The sequence below is a fragment of the Anser cygnoides genome, chromosome W, assembly GCF_040182565.1.
Source record: "Anser cygnoides isolate HZ-2024a breed goose chromosome W, Taihu_goose_T2T_genome, whole genome shotgun sequence".
Classification (NCBI taxonomy): domain Eukaryota; kingdom Metazoa; phylum Chordata; class Aves; order Anseriformes; family Anatidae; genus Anser; species Anser cygnoides.
Genome location: NC_089911.1, coordinates 14,533,010 through 14,560,467, shown reverse-complemented (window position 1 = coordinate 14,560,467; position 27,458 = coordinate 14,533,010). Strand labels below are relative to the sequence as shown.

General features: G+C 44.5%; 2 protein-coding genes and 1 pseudogene across 10 annotated transcripts in view; 1 reads left to right on the top strand and 2 right to left on the bottom strand.

Moving 5' to 3' along the window:
• LOC125181537 (uncharacterized) overlaps positions 1-27,458 on the bottom strand; it is a 266,555-nt gene that overhangs the window by 120,004 nt on the left and 119,093 nt on the right. The gene's annotated exons all lie outside the window — the stretch shown is intronic.
• LOC125181310 (spindlin-Z) overlaps positions 1-27,458 on the bottom strand; it is a 57,199-nt gene that overhangs the window by 29,318 nt on the left and 423 nt on the right. For 2 of the 6 annotated variants that reach the window (XM_066987315.1, XM_066987320.1), the window contains exon 2: positions 1,398-1,623. The exons of 1 other annotated variant lie outside the window; for it this stretch is intronic. In XM_066987315.1, the coding sequence (XP_066843416.1) occupies positions 1,398-1,449 (52 nt within the window). In that variant the 5' untranslated portion in view covers positions 1,450-1,623. Of the gene's footprint in view, positions 1-1,397; positions 1,624-22,414; positions 22,482-23,902; positions 24,101-26,455; positions 26,976-27,458 lie in introns of those variants that run through there. 3 more of the 6 variants (XM_066987318.1, XM_066987317.1, XM_066987319.1) reach the window with 3 other exon arrangements.
• Positions 12,153-13,938, top strand: LOC125181309 (ATP synthase subunit alpha, mitochondrial pseudogene; annotated as a pseudogene).

Below are 27,458 nucleotides of genomic sequence, written 5' to 3'. Positions count from 1 at the left end.
GTTAGCCTTCTTTGCGGCAAGGGCATGTTGCTGTCTCATGTTCAACTTGGTGTCCACTAGGACCCCCAGGTCCTTTTCTGCCAGGCTGCTTTCCAGCTGGGTAACACACCCCTCCCCCAGCATGTACTGGTTGTTCCTCCCCAGGTGCAGGACTTTGCATTCCCCCTTGATGAACTGCATGAGGTTCCTGTCAGCCCATTTCTCCAGCTTGTCTAGGTCGCTCTGGATGACAGCACAACCCTCTGGCATATCAGGCACTCTCCTTAGTTCTGTGTCATCAGCAAACTTGATGAGGATATACTCTGCCCCATCGTCCTGATCATTAATGAAGACGTTGAACAGGACTGGACCCAGTATTGACCCCTGGGGTACTCCGCTAGTTACTGGCCTCCAGTGGTGAATATGTATGGTAAATACATTACTGTTTATTTTCAAGCACTTCTAGGATGAGCAAAATGTTACTCTAGTCCTATCACAAGCTCCTTTGTAGAATTTTAGTTAACTTCCTGTTATGTTAAACCTTTGATATTATAGACTACTAACAAGCATTTCAGTTGTAGATTAACCCTGGTAGGGAGCTAAGCACCACAGCTACTTGCTCACTCCCCCCCCCACACACATAGTGGGATGGGGGAGAGATTCACAAAGGTAAATCAAAAGAGAAAACTCGTGAGTTGAGATAGACAGTTTAATAGGCACAGCAAAAGCTGCACTTGCAAGCAAAGCAAAATAAGGAATTAATTCACTATTTATTTCCCTTCGGCAGGTAGATGTTTAGCCATTTCCAGGAAAGCAGGGCTTCATCATGTGTAACAGTTTCTGGGAAGACAAACACCACAACTCTGAACATCCCCCCTTCCTCCTTCTTTCCCACAGATTTTATTGCTGAGCATGACATGAGATGGTATGGAATAACTCTTTGGTAAGTTTGGGTCAGCTGTCCTGGCTGTGTGCCCTCCCAACTTCTTGTGCAACCCCAGCTTCCTTTGCTGACAGGGCAGCATGAGAAGCAGAAAAGGCCTTGATGCTGCATAAGCATTGTTAAGCAATAGCTTAAACACTGGTACGTTATCAACACCATTTCGGTCATAACTACAAAATATAGCACCATATGAGCCACTATGAAGAAAATAAACTCTATCCCAGCCAAAACCAGTACAATTTCTTATATGTAAGTCTGTACAGCTTAATTAAAATTTGTGTATAACCTTTCAATTCTACAATTTCTATAATCAAAGTATAATTCTTATCTTTAAAAACAAGCAGAAAAAAACATAAGGAAACAGTAACAGCTTCATAAAGCCATTATTTTATATATTTTCTTATGTATTAAGAATATTTTTTACCTACTAAAAACCAATTAACAAACAATGAAAACAAATTCAATAACACCTCACCTGCATCAGCTCTGGACCGCTGACCTGGTGATTTTCCAAATGGGGTCTTCATTCATCTGTGTTTAAGTGAGCAGCAAAGCTGCTGAACTAGGGTGAAAATCCAGTTCTTCCCAAATCCCCAAATATCTTCTTACTCTTGTAATATGGCAACTACTTATTAATCCACCATCCAACCAGCAATTTGTTCTTCCTCAAATATAGGAGAAGCACTTTCAATTATATTACTCTGAAAAACAAAACAAAGTATAGCCTGATTTGAGACTCAGTTAAGATAGATACTGAATTTAAAATATTTGTTTGTTCATGCTCCATGAGAAGTCCCTTTGTATTGTTATTCTGGACACATTCTGCAATCAGAGGGCAGGTACACGAGAAGATAGCCAAATATTAAGACTGATACTTTTCCTCATATTCAAAGTGCAAGTTCCGTATCAGATCAAAGTCATCCACAGACAGACACACAAAGAAAAAAAGTTCTTAAAAACCACTTACCTTAGTACAGGGAAGAATGACTACTACTTTAAAAACCCCACCTAAAAGTAGAAGAAACTGCATTACCTTGACCAGAGGTAAAGCAGAAGCCACCTACTTCCGTTTGTTAGAAACAAAACAAAACAAAACAAAAAAAATGCTTCACACCCACATAGCAGGGCAGCCTTCACTAGGTGTCCCTGCTTGAGCAGGGGTATTGGATTAGATGACTTCTAGAGGTCCCTTTCAACCTCAACCATTCTGTGATATAACTTGCTGTAAACTATTTAATCGTTTTATAGAAGCTAATCAGGTAGTAATTGTGAAAGAGCATCTCTCAAAATAACTTCAATATTTTTCTAAATGTACATAAAGATCATTGCTACACTGTATGCTCCGTAAATTGAAATAATTAGTCAAAGCTTTTTAAAGAATTCTTTATTTGAAGGAACTGAAAATAGGAGTAACCACTCATAGATCATAGCATCATAAAATGGCTTGGGTTGGAAGGAACCTCAAAGATCATCTAGGTCCAACCCCCGGCCATGGCCAGGGACACCACGCACTAGATCAGGTTGCCCAGGGACTCATGTAACCTGGTCTTGAGCACCTCCAGGGATGGTGCATCCACAACTTCTCTGGGCAACCTATTCCAGTGCCTCACCACCCTCTGAGTAAAACCACCACACTGCTCTCTATGAATTCTTCTCCCAGTCTGTTCTCATGTCTGGGATTGCCCCAACCCATGTGCAGCACATCGCACTTAGATTGTTCAACCTTGTTATCCACCCGAGGGTGCAGAGGGAGTTGGTGGATGTGATTGCCAAGCTGCTTTCTGTCATCTATCAGCGGTCATGGTCATCCGGAGAGGTCCCAGATGACTGTAGACTTGCTAATGGGACGCCCATCTATAAGAAGGGTCATAAGGAGGACCTGGGGAACTACAGGCCTGTCAGCCTGAAGCCGGTTCCAGAAAAGGTGATGGAACAGGTCATCTTGAATGCAATCACGCAGCATGTGCAGGACAACCTGGGGATCAGGCCCAGTCAGCATGGGTTCATGAAAGGCAAGTCCTGCCTGACCAAACTCATCTCCTTCTATGACTGGGTGACCCACCTGGTGGATGAGGGAAAGGCTGTTGACGTAGTCTACCTAGACTTCATCAAGGCCTTTGACACGGTCTCCCACAGTATTCTCCTGGAGAAGCTGGAAGCCCATGGATTGGACAGGTACCCTCTGCTGGGTTAAAAACTGGCTGGACAGCCGAGCTCAGAGAGTGGTGGTGAATGGAGTTAAATCCAGCTGGTGACCAGTTACGAGTGGTGTTCCCCAGAGGTCGGTACTGGGGCCCATCCTCTTTAATATCTTTATTGATGATTTGGATGAGGGAATTGAGTGCACCCTCAGTAAGTTTGCAGGCGACACCAAGCTGGGGCGAAGTGTCGATCTGCTGGAGGGTAGGAAGGCCCTACAGAGGGACCTGGACAGGTTGGATGGATGGGCAGAGGCCAATGGGATGAGGTTCAACATGGCTAAGTGCCGGGTCCTGCACTTTGGCCACAACAGCTCCATGCAACACTAACGGCTTGGGGCAGAGTGGCTGGAAAGCTGTGCAGAGGAAAGGGACCTGGGGGTGTTGGTCGATGCTCACCTGAACATGAGCAAGCAGTGTGCCAATGGCATCCTGGTTTATATCAGGAATAGCATAGCCAGCAGGACCAGGGAGGTGATTGTCCCCCTGTACTCTGCTCTGGTGAGGCCGCACCTCAAGTACTGTCTTCACTTTTGGGCCCCTCACTACAAGAAGGACATCGAGGCCCTGGAATGTGTCCAGAGAAGGACTACGAAGCTGGTGAAGGGCCTGGAACACAAGTCCTATGAGGAGTGGCTGAGGGAACTGGGTTTCTTTAGTCTGGAGAAGAGGAAGCTCAGGGGAGACCTTATTGCTCTCTACAACTACCTGAAAGGAAGTTATAGGGAGCTGGAGGTCAGTCTCTTCTCGCAGATAACTAGCGATAGGACAAGAAGGAATGGCCTCAAGTTACACCAGGGGAGGTTTAGGTTGGAAATTAGGAGACATTTCTTCTCAGAAAGAGTAGTCAGGCATTGGAATGGGTTGCCCAGGGAGGTGGTGGAGTCCCTGGGGGTGTTTAAGGAAAGGTTGGGCATGGCACTTAGGGACACGGTTTAGTGGGTGATATTGGTGGTAGGGGGATGGTTGGACCAGATAATCTTGGAGGTCTTTTCCAACCCTAATGATTCTATGATTCTATCTGCTATATCAATGGTATTACAGTAAGAGTCACCCAGATTAATGCAAAATTAATTTTTACAGAACCAGACAAGTGCAGTGATGATGTAACTAGAACTGGCTTCAACGTGCAGCAATCCAATACCACAACCCATCTCACCTGCCCTGAAGAACCATGATGATAGATGGAGCCCAAAGTCAGGGAGTAAACAAACTCACTGGACATTCTAGAGGTATGGCCCATACTCTAAGGGAATTATATCTGTGTATGCATATCAAAAGACAGGAAAAGCAGATGATGATTAATTGGGATGTAGTGGAAAGTGTAGGACCCAAGCATGATGTAAATGGTAGAGAATAAGGGGGGGATACTGTCCTGGTTTCAGCTGGGATAGATTTCATTTTCTTCCTAGTAGATAGTATGGTGCTGTGTTGTGGATTCACAATGAGAATAATGCTGAAAATACATTCATGTTTTAGTTGTTGCAGAGCAGTGCTTACACTAATTCAAGGACTTTTCAGCTTCTCATACCGCCCTGCCAGTGAGGAGACTGGACACCCCACCTAAGAAACTGGGAGTGGATAGAACCAGGACAGCTGACCCAAACTGGCCAAGGGAATATTCCATACCATAAGACATCATGCTGAACAATAAAACTGGGGGAGTTGGTGGGGCAGCCTCTGTTCCTTGGCAGACTAGGCATGGCTCAGCTGGTGGTGTTGTTCATCACTACCTTCATATATTCTTTTATTATTTTTTTTCTCTTCTTTTTCTGTGCTATTAAACTGTCTTTTCTCAACCCTTTTCATCGTTTTCCACCCCCCCATTCTCTGCCCAAACCTGCATTGGGGGAGGGGCAAAGTAAACTGCGTGGTGTTTAGCTGCCTGCCAGATTAAACCACAACACATATTCCCTCAGCCCTCCCAGCCCAGTATCCCTTCTGGTTTAAAATCTTACAATGGCTCTACATCCATGTGGATGCAGTGACGAGTGGTGTCCCTCAGGGGTCTGTCTTGAGACTGGTACTGTTTTGGGCCAAACAGCCCGAAACTCCCTCACTGATGCTCACAGAAGGGAGGGGGATCAATAACAGTGGAGGATAGCAGCTGTCAACAACAAGGACCAGCAGGAGGAAGTCTTCCCCCAAAGCCTGAGGTGCCTTTACAGAACCTCTTCACCCCTCTGCAGACTGAAAAGGAAAGACCCATTGCAGGGAGGGTGGAGCTGAGTAAGGCAGCCTGGTCTGCTCCCTGCGTAACAACTAGTCCAACTAAGAAAAGGTGATGGGTGATAGCAGTAGGAGACTCTCTTCTGAGAGGTACAGAGGCACCCATCTGCCGACACGATCCACTCTTGAGAGAAGTCTGCTGCTTACCAGGGGCTCATGTCAGCGATGTTACCAAGAGACTGCCAAGCCTTGTACAGCCTAAGGACTATTATCCGCTGCTACTCTTTCACATAGGCACCAGTGATGCAACCAGGAGCTGTCTGAGGTGTGTCAAGAGCAATTACAGAGCCCTAGGAGCAGCAGTAAAGGACTCAGGAGCGCAGGTAGTTTTTTCATCAGACCTCCTGGTCAAAGGGAAGGGGATTGAAAGGGCCAGTCGAATCTGGCAAATCAACAGATGGATGCAGGACTGGTGTCACAGACGGGTTCATCTATTTAGACCATGGGACTCTCTTTGAGAAACCTGGTCTGCTGGGAGCTGATGGAGTCCACCTATCAGAGAAGGGGAAGAGCATCTTTGGTCATAGGCTTGCTGAGCTGGTGAGGAGGGCTTTAAACAAGAGTTGCTGGAGGAGGGGAACCTCAATCCATGCTGTTCCTCCCAGCTTGATGCCAGCGTCAGTTATAGATGCCCAGAGCCTGGAGAAGGGTCATGGGTCATCAGGAGAGCACCTGATGAACAGCACAAAGGAAGGCCAAACTCTATGCTAACACAGGTAGCATGGGGAATAAACGGGAGGAGTTGGAGACTACGCACGCCTGCAGGACTATGACCTCATTGGCATTACAGAGACATGGTGGGACAGCTCCCATAACTGGAGTGTTAGCATGTAAGGATACAGGCTCTCTAGGAAGGACAGACAGGGGAGATGAGGAGGGGCATTGTCCTCTATGTCAACAAGCAGCTGGAGTGCATGGAGCTCTGCCTGGGGATGGATGAGGAGCTGACAGAGTTTATGGGTCAGGATTACAGGCAGGGCAGGGACAGGGGGCATTCACTATAATGTCCCCTGTCCCTGCCCTCCCTATAATCCTGACCTATAATCCTTCTCTCCTATAAAGAGAGACTGAGAGAGCTGGGGATGTTTAGCCTAAAGAAGAGAAAGCTCCAGGGAGTCCTCATTGCAGCTTTTCAATACTAAAAGAGGGCTTATAAAAAAAGATGAAGAGCAAATTCTTTCTCAGGCAGATAATGACAGGACAAGGGGGAATGGTTTTAAACTAAAAGAGGGGAGATTTAGATTAGAGATTAGGAAGAAATTCTTCACTCAGAGGGTGGCGAGGCACCAGAACAGGTTGCCCAGAAAAGTTGTGAATGCCCCATCCCTGGAGGTATTCAAGACCAAGTTGGACAAGGCCCTGGGCAACCTGGTCTAGTGGGTGGCATCCCTGCCCATGGCAGGGGGGTTGGAACTAGATGATCTTTAAGGTCCCTTCCAACCCAACCTGTTCTATGATTTTAAGTAGCTCAGGTGGATCTGGGATGGCAACATAAGGGTGAATTATTTATAGCTTAGTGGACCGACACCTCAGGGCATCAAGGAAGAGATGCAACATATTGATGGGCTTGTGATCAAGGGGTGGACCTGACTGTGGACAGTATTGCACAGATTATCCATGCATGCGAAATGCGCACTGCAGTCAAGCAAGCCAAGCGGTTAAAGTCTCTATGGTATGGTAGACGATGGCTGAAATATAAATATGGAGAGGAGGCCTGGCAGACTGATTATATCACACACCCAAAAACCCGCCAAGGCAAGCACCATGGACTTACAATGGTGGAAACAATCATCAGATGGCTGTAAATATATCCTATGCCACTGCCCAAAACACTATCCCAGACCTTGAAAAGCAAATCTTATGGTGACATGGCACCCCAAAAAGAATTGAATCAGACAACAGGACTCATTTCCTAAAAAAACTCATAGACATCTGGGCCAAAGAACACTGCATCGAGTGGGTATATCACATCCCATTTCATACACCAGTCTCTGGGAAAATCAAACGTCCCTTTCAACACCAACCATTCTGTGATTCTGTGAAACCCATCTGGGCTGCCGCATCGTGGCAAGATCATAGAATTAGAGAATGGTTTGGGGTGCAAGGAACCTTAAGGATCATTCAGTTCCAACCCCCCTGCCATAGGAAGGTATACCTCCCACTAGACCAGGTTGCTCAAAGCCCCATCCAACCTGGCCTTGAACACTTCCAAGGATGGGGCATCCACAACTTCTCTGGGCAACCTGTTCCAGTGCCTCACCACCCAAAGAGAAAAGAATGTCTTCCTCACATCTAACCTAAATCTCCACTCTTTTAGTTTAAAGCTGTTACCCCTTGCCGAGGCGATCGGCTCCGGGGCAGACACATACTGCAGCGGAGAAGGGGATCGAGACAGGCAAGGCTTTTTTTTGCGGCATCGAGGCCACTGGAAGCAGCCGAGGGAGCCGCCAGGACCCGGCAGCCCTCGCGAGGGAGGCTGAGAGGCATAGGCGGAGCCAGCAGCGCCCCCGCCCCGGCCGTTCAAAAGCAGCCCCTAGGGAGCGCGAGCGACCAGGACCGCAGCGAACAGGGCGGGCAAACAGGGCGTGGCGCGTCAGAAGGGCGGGGCACGGCAGTTTGCGTGGCAGTTCATGCAGGCAGGGCGAGCAGGGAGGGGCCCCTCGCTGCTCTTTTGCAGCGGTCTTTCCCTTCGGTACTTGTAGCCTGCCTACGAGGAACCTGGCCATGGTATCCACCAGGCAGAAAACCATGGCCTCCGCATCTGTTGCGGCTTCTCCAGCCACAGTCACCGATGTGGCTACTCAGACGGAGGGCTCGGGGAAACATGCAGCCGTCCAGGTCTTGGGCTGCAGGGTGTGCCCGAGTCTTCTGTCGGTATCTGACAGCAGCAGCGAGGGGTATGCCTGTGGGAGGTGTGCCCAGGTTGAAGAGCTGCTCAGCCAGGTAGCGGAGCTTCGGGAGGAGGTGAGCAGGCTCAGGAGCATCAGGGAGTCAGAGAGGGAAATTGACTGGTGGAGGTGTACTCTACCCTCTCTGAGACAGACTCACGAGCCTTCCATAGCACAAATGTCTCCTGCTACGCAGAAGACAAAAGTTCCCTCATCCCGCCAGGCAGTAAGAGGAGACCTAGGCCAAGGGGGGGAATGGAGGCAGGTTCCTGTTTGGGGTGGTAGGCGAGCCCTGTCCCTGCCCACCTCACCTTCCCATCTACCCTTATATAACAGGTATGAGGCTCTAGAACACGACAGTCAGAACAACGAAGTAGACGAAAGCCCGTCCCAGTTGGAGAGGATGCCTAAGGCAAGGCAACCTACCCCCCGCATTGCTACATCAACTGTCAAAAAAGAAAGAAGGGTTATTGTCATGGGGGACTCCCTTTTGAAAGGGACAGAGGGCCCAATATGCCGACCGGACCCTACCCACAGGGAAGTCTGCTGCCTCCCTGGGGCTCAGGTGAGAGATTTCGCTAAGAAAGTCAAGCACCTGGTATGGTCCACCAACTACTACCCGCTACTGGTCTTTCAGGCTGGTAATGACGACGTAGCAACAAGAAGTCCGAGAGCGATCAAAAGGGACTTTAGGGCTTTGGGGCGACTACTTAAAGGATCGGGCACAGGTTGTGTTTGCCTCTGTCCTTCTGATAGGGGGGATCGATGCTGACAAGCAGACTCATCACATTAACACGTGGCTTCGGGACTGGTGCAACCGGCAGAATTTCAGGTTTTTTGATCACAGGAAGGTCTACACGACACCGGGCCTGCTGGCACCAGATGGGATGCGCCTCTCTCAGAGAGGGGTAAGGATTTTTGCTCAGGAGTTGGCAGGGCTGATAGATAGGGCTTTAAACTAGAGTCGAAGGGGGAAGGGGATAAAACCAGGCACGCCGGTGATGAGCTAAGGGATGGTGTACTAGAATCAGAGGGACTGTGTGCTAGTGAGGCCCTTCGGTCAGGTACACAAGGTGCTGCGTGTAGGGAGGCGCATTTGAAGTGCTTCTACACAAACGCACGCAGTATGAGGAATAAAATGGATGAGCTAGAAGTCTTGGCCCAGTCCCACAGCTACGACATCATTGGCATAAGCGAAACCTGGTGGGATGAGTCCTGTGGCTGGTGTGTTGCAATAGATGGTTACAGGCTCTTCAAGAGGGACAGGCAGGGTAGGCGAGGTGGCCGGGGTGGCAATGTATGTGAAGCATGGGCTGGACTGTGTGGAACTTCAAGTTGGCGATGGCAAAGTTGAGAGCCTCTGGGTAAGGATTAAGGGACAAACAAATAAAGGGGATGTCGTTGTGGGAGTCTTATTACAGACCACCCGGCCAGGACAACAATGCCGATGAATTATTCTTTGCAGAACTAAGAGATGCCTCGAGATCAACTCCCCTTGTCCTTATGGGGGATTTCAACTTGCCAGACATCAGCTGGGATCACCACACAGCTGACACGAGCAAGTCTAGGAGGTTCATAAAACACCTAGATGATAACTTCTTGGTGCAGGTGCTAAGAGAGCCAACTAGGAAAGGTGCCCTCCTAGATCTGTTGCTGGAGAACAGAGAGGGTCTTTGTGGGGGACGTGGCAGTTGGCGGCTGTCTCAGTCATAGTGACCATGAAGTGGTTGAGTTTAGAATTTATGGTGACAGAAGGAAAACTGCCACCAAAACTTCAGCCCTGGATATAGGGAAAGCAGACTTCAGGCTGCTCAGGGAACTAGTCAGCAAGGTCCCCTGGGAAACTGCTTTTGAAGGCATTGGCGTCCATCAGTGCTGGTCAGTCTTCAAGCACTGCCTCCTAAAAGCACAAGATCAGGCGATTCCAAAATATCGGAAGTCAGACAAGCGGGGCAGAAGGCCGGCCTGGCTGACCAGGGATCTTCTACTGGAGCTTAGGCGAAAAAAGGAAGTGTACGGCTGCTGGAAGGATGGTCAGGCGACGAGGAAGGAATACAGGGATGCTGTTCGTGTTTGTAGGGAGAAAATTCGTGTGGCCAAAGCCCAACTAGGGTTGAAGCTGGCCATGTCTGTGGGAGACAATAAAAAAGTTTTTTTTAGATATGTGAACAGAAAAAGGAGAACCAAAGAAAACATAGGTCCGCTACTAGATGGGGAAGGTCTCCTCACAGACAATGACATAGGCAAAGCAGAGACGTTTAATGCCTTCTTCGCCTCTGTCTTCAACACTGATGATGGGCTTCGGGACCCAGGGTGCCCTGAGCTGGAGGACCATGACAGTGGGAATGACAAACTCTCAACCGACCCTGAACGTGTGCGGGATTTGCTGCTCCACCTGGATCCATACAAGTCCATGGGTGCGGATGGGATTCATCCCAGGGTGCTTAAAGAGCTGGCTGACGTCATTGTGGGACCTCTCTCAATTATTTTTCAACGGTCTTGGGAATCTGGAGAGGTCCCATTGGACTGGAAGCTGGCAAATGTTGTGCCAATTTTCAAGAAGAGTAAGAAAGAAGACCCTAGCAATTACAGGCCTATCAGTCTCACGTCAGTGCCTGGTAAAATTATGGAGAGGATGATCCTTGAAGTTACTGAAGCGCGCCTGGGGGACAATGCAGTCATTGGTCCCAGCCAACCTGGGTTCACGAGGGGTAGGTCCTGCCTAACAAATTTGATTTCTTTTTATGATAAGATTACCCATCTAGTCGATCAAGGGAAACCAGCTGATGTGATCTTTTTGGACTTCAGCAAAGCTTTTGACACGGTTTCCCATAGGATCCTACTGGACAAAATGTCCAGCATACAGCTAAACAAAAATATCATACGATGGGTGAGCAATTGGCTGACGGGCAGGGCTCAAAGGGTTGTGGTAAATGGGGCCACATCAGGCTGGCGGATGGTCACTAGTGGGGTCCCTCAAGGCTCCATTTTAGGGCCAGTCCTCTTCAATGTTTTTATAAACGATTTGGATGTAGGACTAGAAGGTGTTTTGAGCAAATTTGCCGACAACACCGAACTTGGAGGAGTTGTGGACTTGGATGAGGGTGGAAAGGCCTTGCAGAGAGATCTGGACAGATTGGAGAGCTGGGCGATCACCAACCACATGAAGTTTAACAAAAGCAAGTGCCGGGTCCTGCACCTGGGACAGGGCAACCCTGGCTATACGTACAGACTGGGCGATGAGACGCTGGAGAGCAGCCCCGCAGAGAGGGATCTGGGGGTTGTGGTTGACAGCAAGCTGAATATGAGCCCGCAGTGTGTCCTGGCAGCCAGGAGGGCCAACCGTATCCTGGGGTGCATCAAGCACGGCATCGCTAGTCGGTCGAGGGAAGTGATTGTCCCGCTCTACTCTGCGCTGGTGCGGCCTCACCTCGAGTACTGTGTGCAGTTTTGGGCACCACAGTACAAAAAGGATGTGAAACTGTTGGAGAGTGTCCAGAGGAAGGCGACAAAGATGGTGAAGGGCCTAGAGGGGAAGACATATGAGGAGCGGCTGAGGTCACTTGGCCTGTTCAGCCTGGAGAAGAGGAGGCTGAGGGGGGACCTCATCGCAGTCTACAACTTCCTCGCAAGGGGGAGTGGAGAGGCAGGTGACCTATTCTCCATTATCACCAGTGACAGGACCCACGGGAACAGTGTTAAGTTGAGGCAGGGGAAGTTTAGGCTAGACATCAGGAAGAGGTTCTTCACCGAGAGGGTGGTCGCACACTGGAATAGGCTCCCCAGTGAAGTAGTCACTGCACCAAGCCTGTCTGAATTTAAGAAGCAATTGGACTGTGCACTTAGTCACATGGTCTAAACTTTTGGGCAGACCTGTGCGGTGCCAGGAGTTGGACTTGATGAGCCGCTGCCGCCATGCTCTCCACCCACCTGGCCGCCACTCTCACCCGCTCCCTGCCGCGGCATGCCAGCCTGGTTTCCAGAAACACTCTGGGTGCAGCATTTTTCGCCACAAGAAACATCCATGCCTCCAAAACATATTTCCAGAAAACCAGCACTGCTGTGGTATCCTCTATTCTTGAGGAACGTATTTTGGGAGCTGACACCTCTGCTGAACTTGAGGAGACTGGCCGTGTGCTCTCGATTGGTGATGGTATCGCCCGTGTGTATGGCCTAAGAAATGTGCAGGCAGAAGAAATGGTTGAGTTTTCTTCTGGGCTGAAGGGAATGTCCTTGAACTTGGAGCCCGACAACCTTGGTGTTGTCATGTTTGGTAATGACAGACTGATCAAGGAAGGGGATGTTGTGAAGAGGACTGGTGCCATTGTGGATGTTCCCGTTGGGGAAGAGCTGCTGGGCCGTGTTGTAGATGCCCTAGGCAATCCCATTGATGGGAAGGGTCCTATTACATCTAAGACAAGTAGGAGAGTTGGCTTGAAGGCCCCTGGCATCATTCCCAGAATCTCTGTGTGGGAACCTATGCAGACTGGTATTAAGGCTGTGGACAGCTTGATGCCAATTGGCCGTGGACAGCGTGAGCTGATCATTGGTGACAGACAGACTGGGAAAACATCAATTGCAATTGACACTATAATCAACCAAAAACAATTTAATGATGGAACAGATGAGAAAAAGCAGCTGTACTGTATCTATGTTGCCATTGGCCAGAAGAGATCTACTGTTGCGCAGCTGGTGAAGAGGCTCACTGGTGCAGATGCCATGAAGTACACTATTGTGGTGTCTGCCACAGCATCTGACACTGCACCCCTTCAGTATCTGGCTCCCTATTCAGGCTGCTCCATGGGGGAGTACTTCAGAGACAACGGAAAGCATGCATTGATCATCTATGATGACTTATCCAAGCAGGCTGTTGCCTACCGTCAGATGTCTCTGCTGCTGCGCCGTCCACCTGGCCGTGAAGCCTACCCAGGTGATGTGTTCTACCTGCACTCCTGCCTGCTGGAGAGAGCGGCCAAAATGAACAATTCCTTTGGAGGCGGCTCTCTGACTGCCCTGCCGGTCATTGAAACTCAGGCTGGTGATGTGTCTGCTTACATTCCAACCAACATCATCTCCATCACTGATGGACAGATCTTCTTGGAAACAGAGCTGTTCTACAGAAGTATCCATCCAGCCATCAACGTCGGTCTGTCTGTGTCCCGTGTGGGTTCTGCTGCTCAGACCAGGGCAATGAAGCAGGTGGCAGGTACCATGAAGGTGGAATTGGCTCAGTACCGTGAAGTAGCTGCCTTCGCTCAGTTTGGGTCTGATCTGGATGCTGCCACACAGCAGCTGCTGAATCGTGGTGTGCGTCTGACAGAGCTCCTCAAACAAGGACAGTACATTCTCATGGCTACTGAGGAACAGGTTGCAATCATCTGTGCTGGTGTAAGAGGTCACTTGGACAAGCTGGAGCCCAGCAAAATCACTAAATTTGAGAGCGCTTTCCTAGCTCATGTACTGAGCCAGCACCAGGCCCTCCTCTCCACGATCAGGACCGAAGGGAAGATCTCTGACCAGACAGAAGCTAAGTTGAAGGAAATAGTCACAAATTTCCTGTCTACTTTCAAGGCATAAACTTGTAACCATTCAAACAGACCAGATGGTTTTTGTGGTCACGTGCTCCAGCTCCATCAAAGACTTAAAAGTATGTGCGACTTGAATGTACAGATCTCACTGAGAATAAAAGTTTCCATGAAAATGTATTAAAAATTTAAAAAAATATCAAAGTGACATGCTTAGTGGATGAGGGAAAGGCTGTGGATGTGGTCTACCTTGACTTCAGTAAGGCTTTTGATACCGTTTCCCACAACATTCTCCTCAAGAAACTGGCTGCTCGTGGCTTGGACTGGCATACGCTTCGTTGGGTTAAAAACTGGCTGGGTAGCTGGGCCCAAAGAGTTGTGGTGAATGGAGTCAAATCCAGTTGGAGGCCGGTCACTAGTGGAGTCAATTTTGGAGCAATCCAGATTCTGACCAGCTCCTAGACACTGGTGCATCCATTTTGTTAGAGGAAATATGCTTCTTCCCAGTTTTAGAATCAGTGGTCCCTTCTCTCCTTCCACCTGGTGATCTCTCATAACAATTAAATTTCCAAACTACTGTCAAACTATTTCCTTTGTACTTTAAGCCAGAGCAAGTCTTTTCATTGCAGTACACGAAACCCAACAGCTCAGTTTATTTTTAATTATTATTTAATCTTATATTACTAACCATTTTTAAGAACAAAATAAGAGTCACAGGATGAGATTTTCTTTTAAATTTGATTCCATTTTAAAACAAATAGTTTTACCAGCAAGTTCTGTAAATGGACTAAAATTAATTAAGACTATTGAGAAGCAAAGTCCTGCCCAGTAACCTAAAAATCACTTTATTAGCCCTAACCATGCCAGCCTTTCTCCCCTTGATAAGCGAATATGCAACAGAAAATGGTTGGTTTTCCTCCCTGTTCGGCAGCTAACATGTAGGAAGAAAACCAATCAAAACAAATAACGATCAGAATGAAAGTACACATATCCTCCATGCATACACAACTGTTTACAGCAAAAGAGAAAGAACTATACCTATTCAGGTGAGCATTTTACCTTATGAATCTGAAAGGTGAAACAGGCTCTACAACCACAAATAACTTCACCTAGTACAGCTGAAAACAAGTTAAAATATTAGTAACAAATATGACTGATAAGAACTTTACATACACTAAGCAATTGACAGTTTCAAGATCTACAGAATGAATAATCACCAATGTTTCTAGAGAAAAAGCAAACAAGTTTTCCTATCTTGTAGTTAAAGCCAGTAAATTCATCAACACCATCAGTTGTAGACTGCAGAAAGGAAATTCATTCCTGTTCCAAGTACACAGCAGTGGTGTTGGGTTTTTTTTTGTTGGTGGTTTTGTTTTTTTAGTGGGGGTTGTTTTTTATTTTATTGTGAGGGAGGAAAGAGGAAGAAACATAGACAGTCTCCCTTCCATGGGGAAGCAATAATGTCATAGAATTATTTAGGTTGGAAAAGACCCTTTAGATCGTCAATTCTAACCATCACCTAACACTACTAAGTCCACCACTAAACCATGTCCCTAAGTGCTACATCCACACATCTCTTAACTCCAGGGATGGCAACTCCACCACTTCCTAGGCAGCCTGTTCCAATGCCTAATCACTCTTTCCAGGAAGAATTTCTTCCTGACATCTAATCCAAACTTCCCCTGCTGCATCCTTGTATCCTATCACTTGTCATCCAAGAAAAGAGACCGATATCCACCTCGCTATGACGTCCTTTCAGGTAGTTGCAGAGAGTAATGAGGTCTCCCCTCAGCCTCCTTTTGTCCAGACTAAACAACCCTAGTTCCCTCGGACCTCTTGGTTTCTAGTCCCTTCACCAGCTTCACTGCTCTTCTCTGAACACCTTCCAGCAACTCAATATCTTTCTTGTAGTGAGGGACCCAAAACTGAACACAGTACTCAAGGTGCAGTCTCACCAGTACCAAGTAGAAGGGAATAATCACTTCCCTAGTCTTGCTGGTCACACTATCTCTGATGCAGGCCAGGATGACATTGGCCTTCTTGGCCACGCTGCTGGCTCATGTTTAGCCGGTTGTTGACTAACACCCCCAGGTCCTTTTCTGCAGGGCAGCTTTCCAGCCACTCTTCCCAAAGCTTATACCGCTGCATGGGGTTTTTATGACCCAAGCGTAGCACCTGACATTTAGCCTTGTTGAATGCCATACAATTGTACATGACCCATCAATCTTGCCTATACAGATCCCTCTGCATAGCCTTCCTACCCTCCACCAGATCAACACTCAAGCCTAACTTGGTATTGTCCACTTATTAAACTTATTAAAGGGTGTCAACCTTATTAAGGGTTGTCCACAAACTTATTAAATCCCCTCATCAAGATGATCAATAGATACTAGACAAAACTGGACCCAATACTGAGCCCTGGGGAACGCTACTTGTGACGAGACAACAATTGGATTTAACTCCATTCACAACAACCCTTTGTGCCTGGCCACCCAGACAGCTTTTTACCCAGCAAACATTACATCCGTCCATCCATGAGCTGCCAGTTTTTCCAGGGAAATGCTGTGGGAAGCGGTGTAAAATGCTTTGCTAAAGTCCAAGTAAACAACATCCACAGCCATTCCCTCATCCACTAAGCGGGTCACCTTGTCATAGAAGGAGATCAAGTTAGTCAAGCAGGACCTACCTTTTAGAAACCTATGCTGACTGGGTCTGATCACCTGGTTGCCCCATACGTGCCGCATGATGGCATTCAAGATGATCTGATCCATGACCTTCCCTGGCACTGCGGTCAGACTGACAGGCCTGTAATTCCCCAGACCCTCCTTCCTACCCTTCTTGCAGACGGGCATCACATTCACCAACCTCCAGTCAACTGGGACATTCCCAGTTAGCCAGGACTGCTGATAAATGATGGAAAGCAGCCTGGTGAGCACTTCTGCCAGCTCCTTCAGCGGATCCCATCCGGCCCCATAGATTTGGGTGTGTTCAAGTGGTGTAGTAGATTGCTAACCATTTCCCCTTGGAAGGGCTTCATTTTGCTCCCTGTCTCTGTCTTCCAGCTCAGAGGGCTAGGTACCCCAAGATCAATTAGCCTTACTACTAAAGACTGAGGCAAAGAAGGCATTAAGTACTTGATCCTTCTCCTCATTTCCTGTCACAATGTTTCCCCCTGCATCCAATAAAGGATGGAGATTCTCCTTAGCCCTCCTTTTTTTTGTTTATGTATTTATAAAAAGACATTTTAATTGTCTTTTACTGCATATTCTTCTTTCAGACCTGCTTACCACTCACTCGTTGCTTTGATGAAACAGTATGTATTGTAAGCATGCGACTACTAACTACATGTTAGTTTCTACCCTGTTTTCTGCAGCTCAAGTTTTCAGAGGAGAAATGGTTCTTTTAGTGTTTTCTCATTTCTAATAGCATCTTTCTTCAAGTTTGAGACATGACTTCTTCCTGTGTATAGCGGACAGCCTGTGATAACAAAAGCTACTGGTTGAAAATGCTTCAGGCATCATCAACATCCTCCTAGGTGCAGAAGGTTCCAGCTATGAACAATACATTGAACAGTATAATCATTAAGCAAGGAAAGTTAACATTGTAATTTAACATGATTTAACGCAATCTTGTTTCTGTGAGAAGCGTTAAAGGGATGTTTTTCCTGTATTGGTAAAGTTATGAATGAATCCAGCAAACATCCCTCCTACAAGTGACATAAAAAAGATGAATAAGAGTTGGTAGAAAAACCTCTCTCCTTTCTATTCCCTTAATTGCCAGTGTCCTGGGAAGTTAAGTTACGACTTCACTGACAAGTTGGTGGATTTTTATTTCCTCCATTAGTAGCCTTAACACTTAATTCTGCCATTACGTAGATAGTCCCCCTAATGAAGTATGCTAATCCTGACCCTCAGAAGCAAGATGAGTTGATCACACCATTCAATTCTCTTCATACAGAATAAGAAAAATGCTATCCTAGCTTTTTTGGAGAAGAGTGGAAGGAGAAGACTTTCCTCAACAGTAAACAACATGATCCATACAACCCTAAACCATTTTAAAAAAATGGTTATACAAAACAATATACCTTCACTAAGTTCTCAAGTTGTATTTGAATTTTATCAGTATTTTATTAACTTTTTTCCAGAAATGCTAGTAACTTGTACAAAAAAGCAACACTTCTCATAAAAACATCTACATCAGTCTACAGCTTTTCCAATTATTCCTGAAGTATTCTGTATGCTGAAGGCTTCAGAAACATATCAAGTGCACTCCCCCTCCCTATAGTATCTATAATGAAATAGCATCATAGATAAGTAGGCTTCAAAGAGTCCTCAAAATGATCATCTACTTTAAGCTGTTTTCTTGACAGAAGGTTGATTATAGCTAAGCTGTATTTTCCAAGTCTTGTGTTTTCTGTTTACTATCTTTCTGTACTTTCCAATTATTTTCAAGCATACAGCCCAAAAATGCTTCTTTCAAATTTTGTTAGCATATTTATATTTTATCTTTCAAATCACTAATAGAATTTGAATGAAAGCTAATCCAAGGATATGCCAAGTATGGTTCATAAGAACTTCCCAGGAAACCATGCAAGAAGTTCCACCTACAAGAATCATCAACAACTGAAGAAACTAACCTCCCTAATGAAAACTACCTCTCAGCGTGCATTTATAGTTTCTTTGTTTCTTATACTACAGCTTCCATAAATAGGCTAAAGTAAGCCATGTTTTTGATTTGAAGAAGGGTAGCTTATCAAAGAAACAAAGCTACTTTATCCTTTTTAAGATCAACCCAAGAGATTCATTGCTATTTAATTCACATATGGCACAAGTTTACCAAATAAGTTTTCCTTCCTGCTAATAATTTAAGGAATTAACTCACTGCATCTTCCTATTTATTCAGCACCTATCAACCACCAAAACCAGTCAATACTATTAGAAGTTATACTGGCATTTCCCAAACTTGCTAGTTACTTTTTGTAAAAGCTTTACTGTTGTAATAAACACAAGCATTTTAAAAATCAGGAGTTTTTAGAAGTTTGGATTTTACACAGAATACCAGAAAAAACATACGTTAGCAGATTTTGCAGGGAACTATAGATTACTAGCCATATACAATTGCCAGACACCTATTCTGATAAAGTTCCCCCTGCCATACCTCACTGTATTTAAGAAAAACACTTCTGTTCTAATAGGTTACACACTTTCCTTCCCAAAATTCAGAAAAGCTTTTGTTACCATTGCAACTGAGCCTTATGAAGCAAAAATACAGTAAAATTTAACAATGATGGAGCAATGACAGACTTCCAGATAGACGTTTTGGTATTGTGACGTATAAACTTCGGCCACTTGATAGGTCATTTATAAAGTTCTAGCTCATTTCGACAAGCTTTGCCCTAATTTTGGCAAACTTTATGTGAACTTCAGTGTGAACTTTTATGTGAATCACTGGCCACAATGACTTTGCCTGATAGCAAACCTGCAGAAATCTGCTCTGAGCTGGTAACAGACAAAGAATGATAAACAGCCCAGACTATCATCTCAGAACAACAGCTATGTTGAGGAGATTTCATGGTGCACATGAACATTAAGGACTGATTGTAGATAAATTTAGGACTGGGACTGGGCTGTAGCCCACACGTGGGCTATATTTTCCACTGTGGAAAAATATACTTTCAGAGAACAGCTACATGAGTTTGTGAGTATATGAACTGCCTCTACAAACAAGCAAAATGCCTCCATCAAACATTTAATTCTTCTTGTCCTGTATTAACAGAAAGGTGAAAAAATGGTGGCAAAAAGGAAGTCAAGACTAAGAATCAAGACCATCTTGGAATCTTTTTTCCCTTGCTTATCCTACATAAAATGTGCATTCATTTCTTAAACTCTTACCAAAAATTTCTGTGTCTAAATTACTCTATTGTACATGCAGCCCAAATAGAGAAAAAAAACAAAACAGGAAATTATATTCTTCAAGACAAGTACCTCCATAAAAACATATTTTAAAAGTGGGAGAAAACACCAGAGGAAGAGAGAACAAAAAGGAGTAGAAAACAGAGTGAACACCAAGGTCAAAAGAGGAAGAGCTCCATAGCAGAGCAAATATTCCTGAAGGAACTGCAGCCCATAGAAGACCCACACCAGTGCAAATATTCCTGAAAGGAGCACAGCCTGTGGAGAATCTATGCCAGAGCAGAAAAAAAGTGTGAGAAGAAAGCAGCAACAGAAGGGTAGGAATTTGGAGTGAGGTTGAGCCTGGGAAAAGGGGGGAGAAAAAGTATTTCCCTAAGTTAAAATACCCCAAGTCTGTTCTGCCCATGACAATAATTGTTAAATGACCACTCTGTCTTTACAAGCTTTCTTGCTCCTATTCTTCCTATTTTCTCCCCTCCATCCCGCTGGGGTGGGTGTGGGGGAACAGCAGCTGGGTAAGAGTCTGTCTGCCAGCCAGGGCCAACCCACCTATCCCTGCTTCATATTTAAACTAGATACCCCCATCCAAACAGTCTCCTATAAGCGTGGGCAGAGGCCTCAGATAGGATGTTCATTCACAGCAAAAAATCCTGTCTCCAGTTGTTATCATTTTAAAATGTACTTTTCATCCATTATTAATACAGCTACACCCCTAGTCATATGAAATAATGTTTGCCTCATTGTCCTCTCTATACAAGCCAACACAGCTATAACTGAGGGTAGGAGTGAACCCCCCACCCCCCCAACCAACTTTAAACAAGCAAACTGTTAAGACAGCGCACAAATCAGAAGAGAGGTTGCTTGCTCTTTGTCTTATGGCTGACACGTAACAATAAAGTATATTTCTACTAACAAGATTGTGGAACAGAAGATCAGAAGAGATGTAACCTGAGGTGCCCTCAGCAGTCAATGGACCAAGAAAGATTTCTATTTATATTCACTTCTAGAGAAGCCTTTACCTTCTTCCTTCAGCGATTAAGACATGAACCTCCGGGATCCAAGGCTAGCCTTTGTGAATGCCCTACCCAATAAGGGCCCAATGCTTTCCAGTTTCCAAACATGTCAAACACCTGTGTACTCCCTAACTCTAAAAGTATTTAAGAGTCAGATTTTTAAAGAGTATTTGTGCCACATGACAGTGTCGTTTTATACTGTTGTGTTAAGGGTATATGGATGAGGGAGGCCCTCCCATTGAGTCACAAGGTTCAGAAAGTACCCCCTTGCTTTCTAAACTCCTACTCAGAGAGGAACCTAGGTGCAGCTGGATCAAGTCCTAGTCCCAGACTTGGTCAACGGTTTATGTCTAAAGGATTATCAGTATAGCCACTTATTAGAGTCAACGTTTGCCTGTTTCAGAGCCCTGCCAAGGACTTTCACTGAGACAGTTTCGCAAAGTTGTAAAGATAGGTAATTTATTAAGGTGACAGATATCACAGATTCGGGATTGCCACTGATAAATTCACTTACTGCAATAATTGAGCTGAAATTAATAGTTTAGCGCTTTAGTTATCAATATTTTCCCAGGTAACATCTGACAGTCAGAGGCGAAAGTCTTACCGAGAGGCGTCCCTGCTTGGGAAGGAGAGAGGTCCAGGCCTGTCGACCCGTCTGATAATTGGAGTTCTCATCCTCTATACCCCCCCCAAAAAAAAAGGATTCTGAATACCAGATTTATACTTTTGGCCAGGTGGGACCGAGTCATTTATCATGTGACTAGCTCTCAGCAAGGCTTGTTGCATTGTTTGATCAAGAGGAAGGGGGAGGCAAGACCAACTTTCGGTACAGAAACAGGTTGCTTTCCTGGCTTTACTTGAAACATCAGGCTGTGAGGCTCCTGCCTCACCCCACACATCGCTTATTTGTTGTAGTTCCCGGGCCCATTGTTCAACTGCAAATTTCCAACAACTGTCCTGTACTTTGGCCAGATGAGCAAGATATGCATGTTAATCAATTCACATTCCTGCATGTTAATTAAATCACATTCCTGCTCAAACCCGGTCTCAGCAATCCCCTGCTGATTTACAGTCACTTGGTATTTCAACACCAATAAGCCTGGCAATATTCTACGGACAGGCAGAATTTTCTGATCAGCTTTTTTTTTTTTTTTAAAAAAAAGATACTCCTGTATCTTCCTGTTAGTGATTTGGGGGGGAATTTCAATCAACTTAATTTGTCAACTCCAAAGATGTCAAGTAGATTCAACAGCTGGTCACCATGATATAAATGTTCTCCCTGTAAAAGGCTACTAGAAGTCATCAATATAAAAACAGCTGGAATATATCCCTGGAGGTCTTTAAAAGACGTTTAGATGTAGAGCTTAGTGATATGGTTTAGTGGAGTACTTAGTGTTAGGTCGGAGGTTGGACTCGATGATCTTGAGGTCTCTTCCAACCTAGAAATCTGTGATACTGTGATATTAATGAAAAACAAACAAAAATATAGATCTCCTCTATCCAAACTACCACCTGCAATTGAAGGTCTGAAGTTCAGCAGCTCATCTATGTTAAGGATGTAGTAAGTTGCTGAAATCCACAGATTCCACTCTTGAAATTAAGATCTACTTTCACCACTATCTAGAAGCGCAGACCCTGAACAGCACAAGAGCATTCAACACTAATATTAAAAAAAAAAACAAACAACACTAAAAGCTAATGGGGAGGAGAGAACTATAAAAACCTACTTGCAAGTGTTTACAGCATATTGTCAGTAACTCATCTTTTATAATGAGTATTTTCTTGGAGATCTGTCTATAAAGAAAACATAAAAGTTAATTCAACAATACATTTCAACCACCTTGCAATAACTGCACATATTAGAATGCAATTAGGTAACATTTAAGTCTAATATAGTCACCACGGTTAATGGCAACAATTTGTAATGGATCCACAAACTGATGAAATATATAGTTCCCAAGTAAGCAAGTCAAACATCACATAACATGGACTTACAGCAGTTTTACAACATATATTACATAAAAGAAATATAAAAAGATATTCTCCTCAACCTCTCCAATAGCTAAATCAATTCACCTCCTAAATTCTGCACGACAAAACTAATAACCAAATTCACATTTTAGATCAAGTTAAATCCAACCACTCTCACATAGTAAAAGCAGTAATAAGTACTGTATGACATTTAGTTAAATAATATCATTATTATTTGAAAATTACTTCAGTGATCCCAGGCCTGTTTTTCACTGTTCACAGATAAAATACAAATTAACTACACTGTTTCAAGAAACTCAACACCTGTCTTTGTCATGGAGATGTATATGGAAACAGTCTGGATGTTCATATAAGAAAGGTCACATTCCCCATTCCTTTATGTCACGTGGTATGATGACATCTAGGCAGCATTTGCTTTGGATAGCAAGTGGGCCTCATCTTGATATGGAGAAAGTACCAATTAGGAAAAGCAATATCAAGAAAGGTCACTGTTTGCCTTCAAACTATAAGCTTACCAAATTCCGAAGAGTACTAATACAATGAAAACAAAAAATCTCTGGCACCTATTAGAAACAAGCTATCTGACCACCCAAACAGAAAATGAGTTATCATATTAACAAACAACGGGGGGGGGGGAGCACAAGAAGTTTACAACAGTAGACTTTAATGTCTAAAAAGACTGGCTGTTACCCTCCTTCAGAAAACACAATCTTATTGAAAGCTGTTTCATTTGTCAAAATTTAAGCAAATAATGCATTACATTTAAACAGCTTTAAAAGAGCTATTGTATCAGTATGATATTTACAAATCTTAACATATCAGAGTTCAACTTGGCAACAGTTAGCAATGAAAGCTACAGATAAGTCAGCAGAAGAACACTTTTCATAAGAAAAATATAGGAAAACATTAACATATAAGATGGACCAAAAATGTTTGCTACCTTCAGGACTTCATATTTCAGTTGGAAATTTCACAAATATTTAGTGCTACACTCAGTCATGATTTGTTCTTCGATCAGTTTCACTGAAAAATATTTCTTGTAAGAAGTAATCAATTTATTTCTAACATCTCTCAGCATGCCTATCACAGAGCCTGTACATTTCTTGAAGTCTTCCCCCAATCCCCCACCTCATTTCACAATATGAGCAAACAAACAGTTTTGAAAGAAACAATTCTAATAATATAGTTTTTGATTTGGCTAAGCATAGCCTAAAATTACCCACAAGGACCAAAACATTGGAGTGTCTTCACTTCTTGGCACCAAAGGTACAAAGATTTTGCAGATTCTTCAACTAGATCAGCTCCCCATGGGACACGAAGGAAGACCAACAATATTGATTTTTGACAAACTCATCTAGATAACCAAGACAGGAAGAAAAACCTTCTAGGTATCATTCAAAGGAACACAATCACAAGTTATAGCAAAGATGCTATAAACAATAAATATTTGTAAAGCTAATAATGTATGCGAGAAACTAAGTTGTGTTTTTGCAGTAGAGAACTAATTTTCTGTATTCCACGGTAGTTGTGTAGTCATAATAAGGAGAAATGCTAAGTAGATAAGTGGACAGTAGAAGGCCTCACTGTTCCAAAATGAGGTGGAAGGCTTGAGAAAAACAGGATGAGCAGCGTAGGAACAGTAAAACAAAGATCACAGGGTCTCAAAACATAAGAAAGGGAAAAAAAAAAAAAAAGGGAAAAGGGAGAAATTAAAGGGTTGAAAAAAAATGTACGTATATGGTATAGAGGAGCATCGAGTAGGTTGTAAACCTGTAGTACTCAGCCAATGAGGAAACAGGGGAGGTGATCAGGTGTCGGGTAATAGGGAATAAAAGGTTATGATTTGTTTACTATAATGCGCTCCTAATTGGCAGGACGCCCACCATTGCAATGGCAAATAAAATAGCTTCACAGAAGATCCTGTCTGAAGAAAATTATTTGAGATTTTTCTCACATGTAGAAATGAACTTTACCAAAAAAAATAAGCTCTAGCAAGAAAATTACAGCGTACTAGAATAAAAAACCATCATGACTATTTCAAAGTGAAATGTTTCCACTCTAAACCCATTATTTAAATGGATTCTTGGGGGGTGAATTGTACGTTTTTGTCTAATTTTTTATTTTTAGTTCTGCATCCAAAATAACTTGCTTAAGCATCAAAAAGACTATTTAGAGGGAGGAGCTGCATATCTTGTCATTTCACACTTTTAATAAGAAAGTTAGCAATAATTTCAGCATTTGGTCACTATCATAACAAATGACAAAGTATCAAACCGTTCTATTGTGTTTTTGTTTGTTTGTTTTACAAATATTACCTTGTTGGATAGTTTGTTGAAAGTAAAAAGACTGCTGCACAAATCCACTAACATATCAAATTACAGACTCTCCCTCTGACTTCACAATCTAGAAGTATTACAGATTGCTCAGGATCCGTAACATAGATGCACGTTCCAAAATGTAATTTGGATGACTCCATTCAAGTTTTATGTTGTTGTAAACTCAATATTATCATTTATTTTCTCCTCCAGGTAATCGACACTTGTTAATGGGAATGGAAAAAGTTGAAGAAAAAACAGTCACAAATTAAAAGAGTATTAATATATGATACTACATTTAAATGCTAGAATTAGGTAACTATTTACTTCTATATCAGTAAAAACAATGATTACGCTATGTCAATGCTTCTCCACTAGAAGCTTCCAAAGCAAAGCAGCCAATGAAAAGAGTTAAAACATTACTTTAGGGCACTGCTCAGATTGATAGTGATGACTATCAATGGGTACGTGCTTTGAATAAAGACTGTGTTTTTTAAATATAATCTTTGAAAATGAAACATTTACTATGAGTTACAGTAACACATCTAGAAAGCAACACATCCTTTGCACCTTGAGCATTCATCCTTAAGTTAAAATCTAGATATACACCCCCCCCCAAATCTACATTCAAATGTTATTTGGGCTTTATGCCATTTAAGTTTTATATATATATATAAATACATTTAATATATAATAAGTTATAAAATATTTATAAACATATTGTATATACACAGAAAGATATTTTCATTGAAACCAGAAGGAGGTGCTCTGAATAACAGGTTGGTGGTGCTGAACTGAACATTTGCCTTGTATTAGGAGGTCAGAAACACAATGTCTTGCAGTTCAGTATCACACTTCAGTTCACAATGCTTTGTCTTTTAAAGAAAAAAAAAGTACTCCTTTTAACAGAAAAAGGCACCTCATTTTGCGCTATCGTCATCACTAGGGCAAAGTAATCTGTGACAGAAAACTAGCAACGCAAAGAGACACAGCAACTGTTAATTCCAGTTTTGTCTCCTATGAGCTGTGAGGTATTTAAGATACTGACAAGGAGATACAGGAAAAGCCAAGACACCCCTCCCCCCAAAAAAGCTACTGCTTTTACCTACACAGTGTCTATTCTAACATGATTAGCTCAAGTTTTTCCAGCTGTGGTGAGTTGATACCTTATACTGAACTACATCCTAAAGTTAAAGGAACAGCACTAGATCTTTCTGCAAGTGTAATACAGTGGTATTTCATATCAGCGAGCATATTTGGCACATCACACACACACACACACCAAAAAAAGAAAGATAAAAGCATTCCACTCTAGCCTCTTTCAGCAGGACTCAGCCAATTCTCCCCCACCAGCCCACCTTCCAGGCCTTGCCAGGTTCCCAACTCCATTCTGATTTTAAGTTTCATTTTGTTGTAAACAACAAAACGAAAGCAGAAAGCTTTCAAAGCGACGATCCTTACCCTTGAAATCCCACCGCGCACACAATAAGGACGGTGCATTGTTTTTCCTCTCTCTTTTTTTTTTTTTTGACAGCAGATGAGGGGGAAGAAACAAAACCCTCAATGGAGGAGAGACTAAGTGGCAGAGACAGAGAAGGAGGAGAGCCTAATGGAGAACCAAGGCAGAGCGTCAGCCATGTTGTAAGTGTTGGTCCAGTATCTACAAACCTACAGCAGCTCTTAGAGTCTGGGAGAGAGGGGAAAGAAAGGAGGGGGAGAAAGCAGCGGCAGCCACAGACAAAGGAATCCAGCAAAGCCCAAGCAGAGCGCGCGCATACACATACGCCCTGGGTGTCCCAGGTAGCGGTGCGTGCAGTCCCAGCGCAGCCAGCCCAGCGCGTTAGCACGGCGGCGACTTTCCCAGCTACACCTTCTAGTTGCTGTGACGCAGCCGAGCCCCGCCGCCACCCTCACAACCCTTTCGCCCTGTTTTTTCGCGACGGGAAGAAGGGCAGGGCGGAGGCATGCCTCCCTCCCCCAACGTGCGCTATCGACAAAGAGGCTGAGAGCGCCTCGGTGGGCCCCAGCCCACAATACAATAGCTCCCTAGAGAGAAGGGGGGAGGGAAATATGCAGCTGAAATCCTTCCCCTCCGGTGGGGGGTGGCGATGGATACAGAGACACCGCGCCAGAGGAGGACAACAGTCCCTCCGAAGTCCGGAAGGGCGGGGGTTGCTAAGGAGCCGGGGCGCTAAGGGGGAAGAGAGGAGAGAGACAGCAACATAAGCCCGAGAGCCCCACAGCCCCACTCTCGCCCGGTTCCCGCGGTTTCCGGGCGAGCCGCCGAGGCAGGCAGCAAAGAAGGAAGGGTAACAGAATCTGAACACTACAAGTATATAAATAACATCAGCCTCAGGGGAGGGAAAGCTAGGAGTGCTGGCTCTAGCTCATCTCACAACGACTCCCTCTGACTCTGCCCATTACTAGGCATTCCTAGGCCAGGCCAGGCCAAGCCACGCCATGG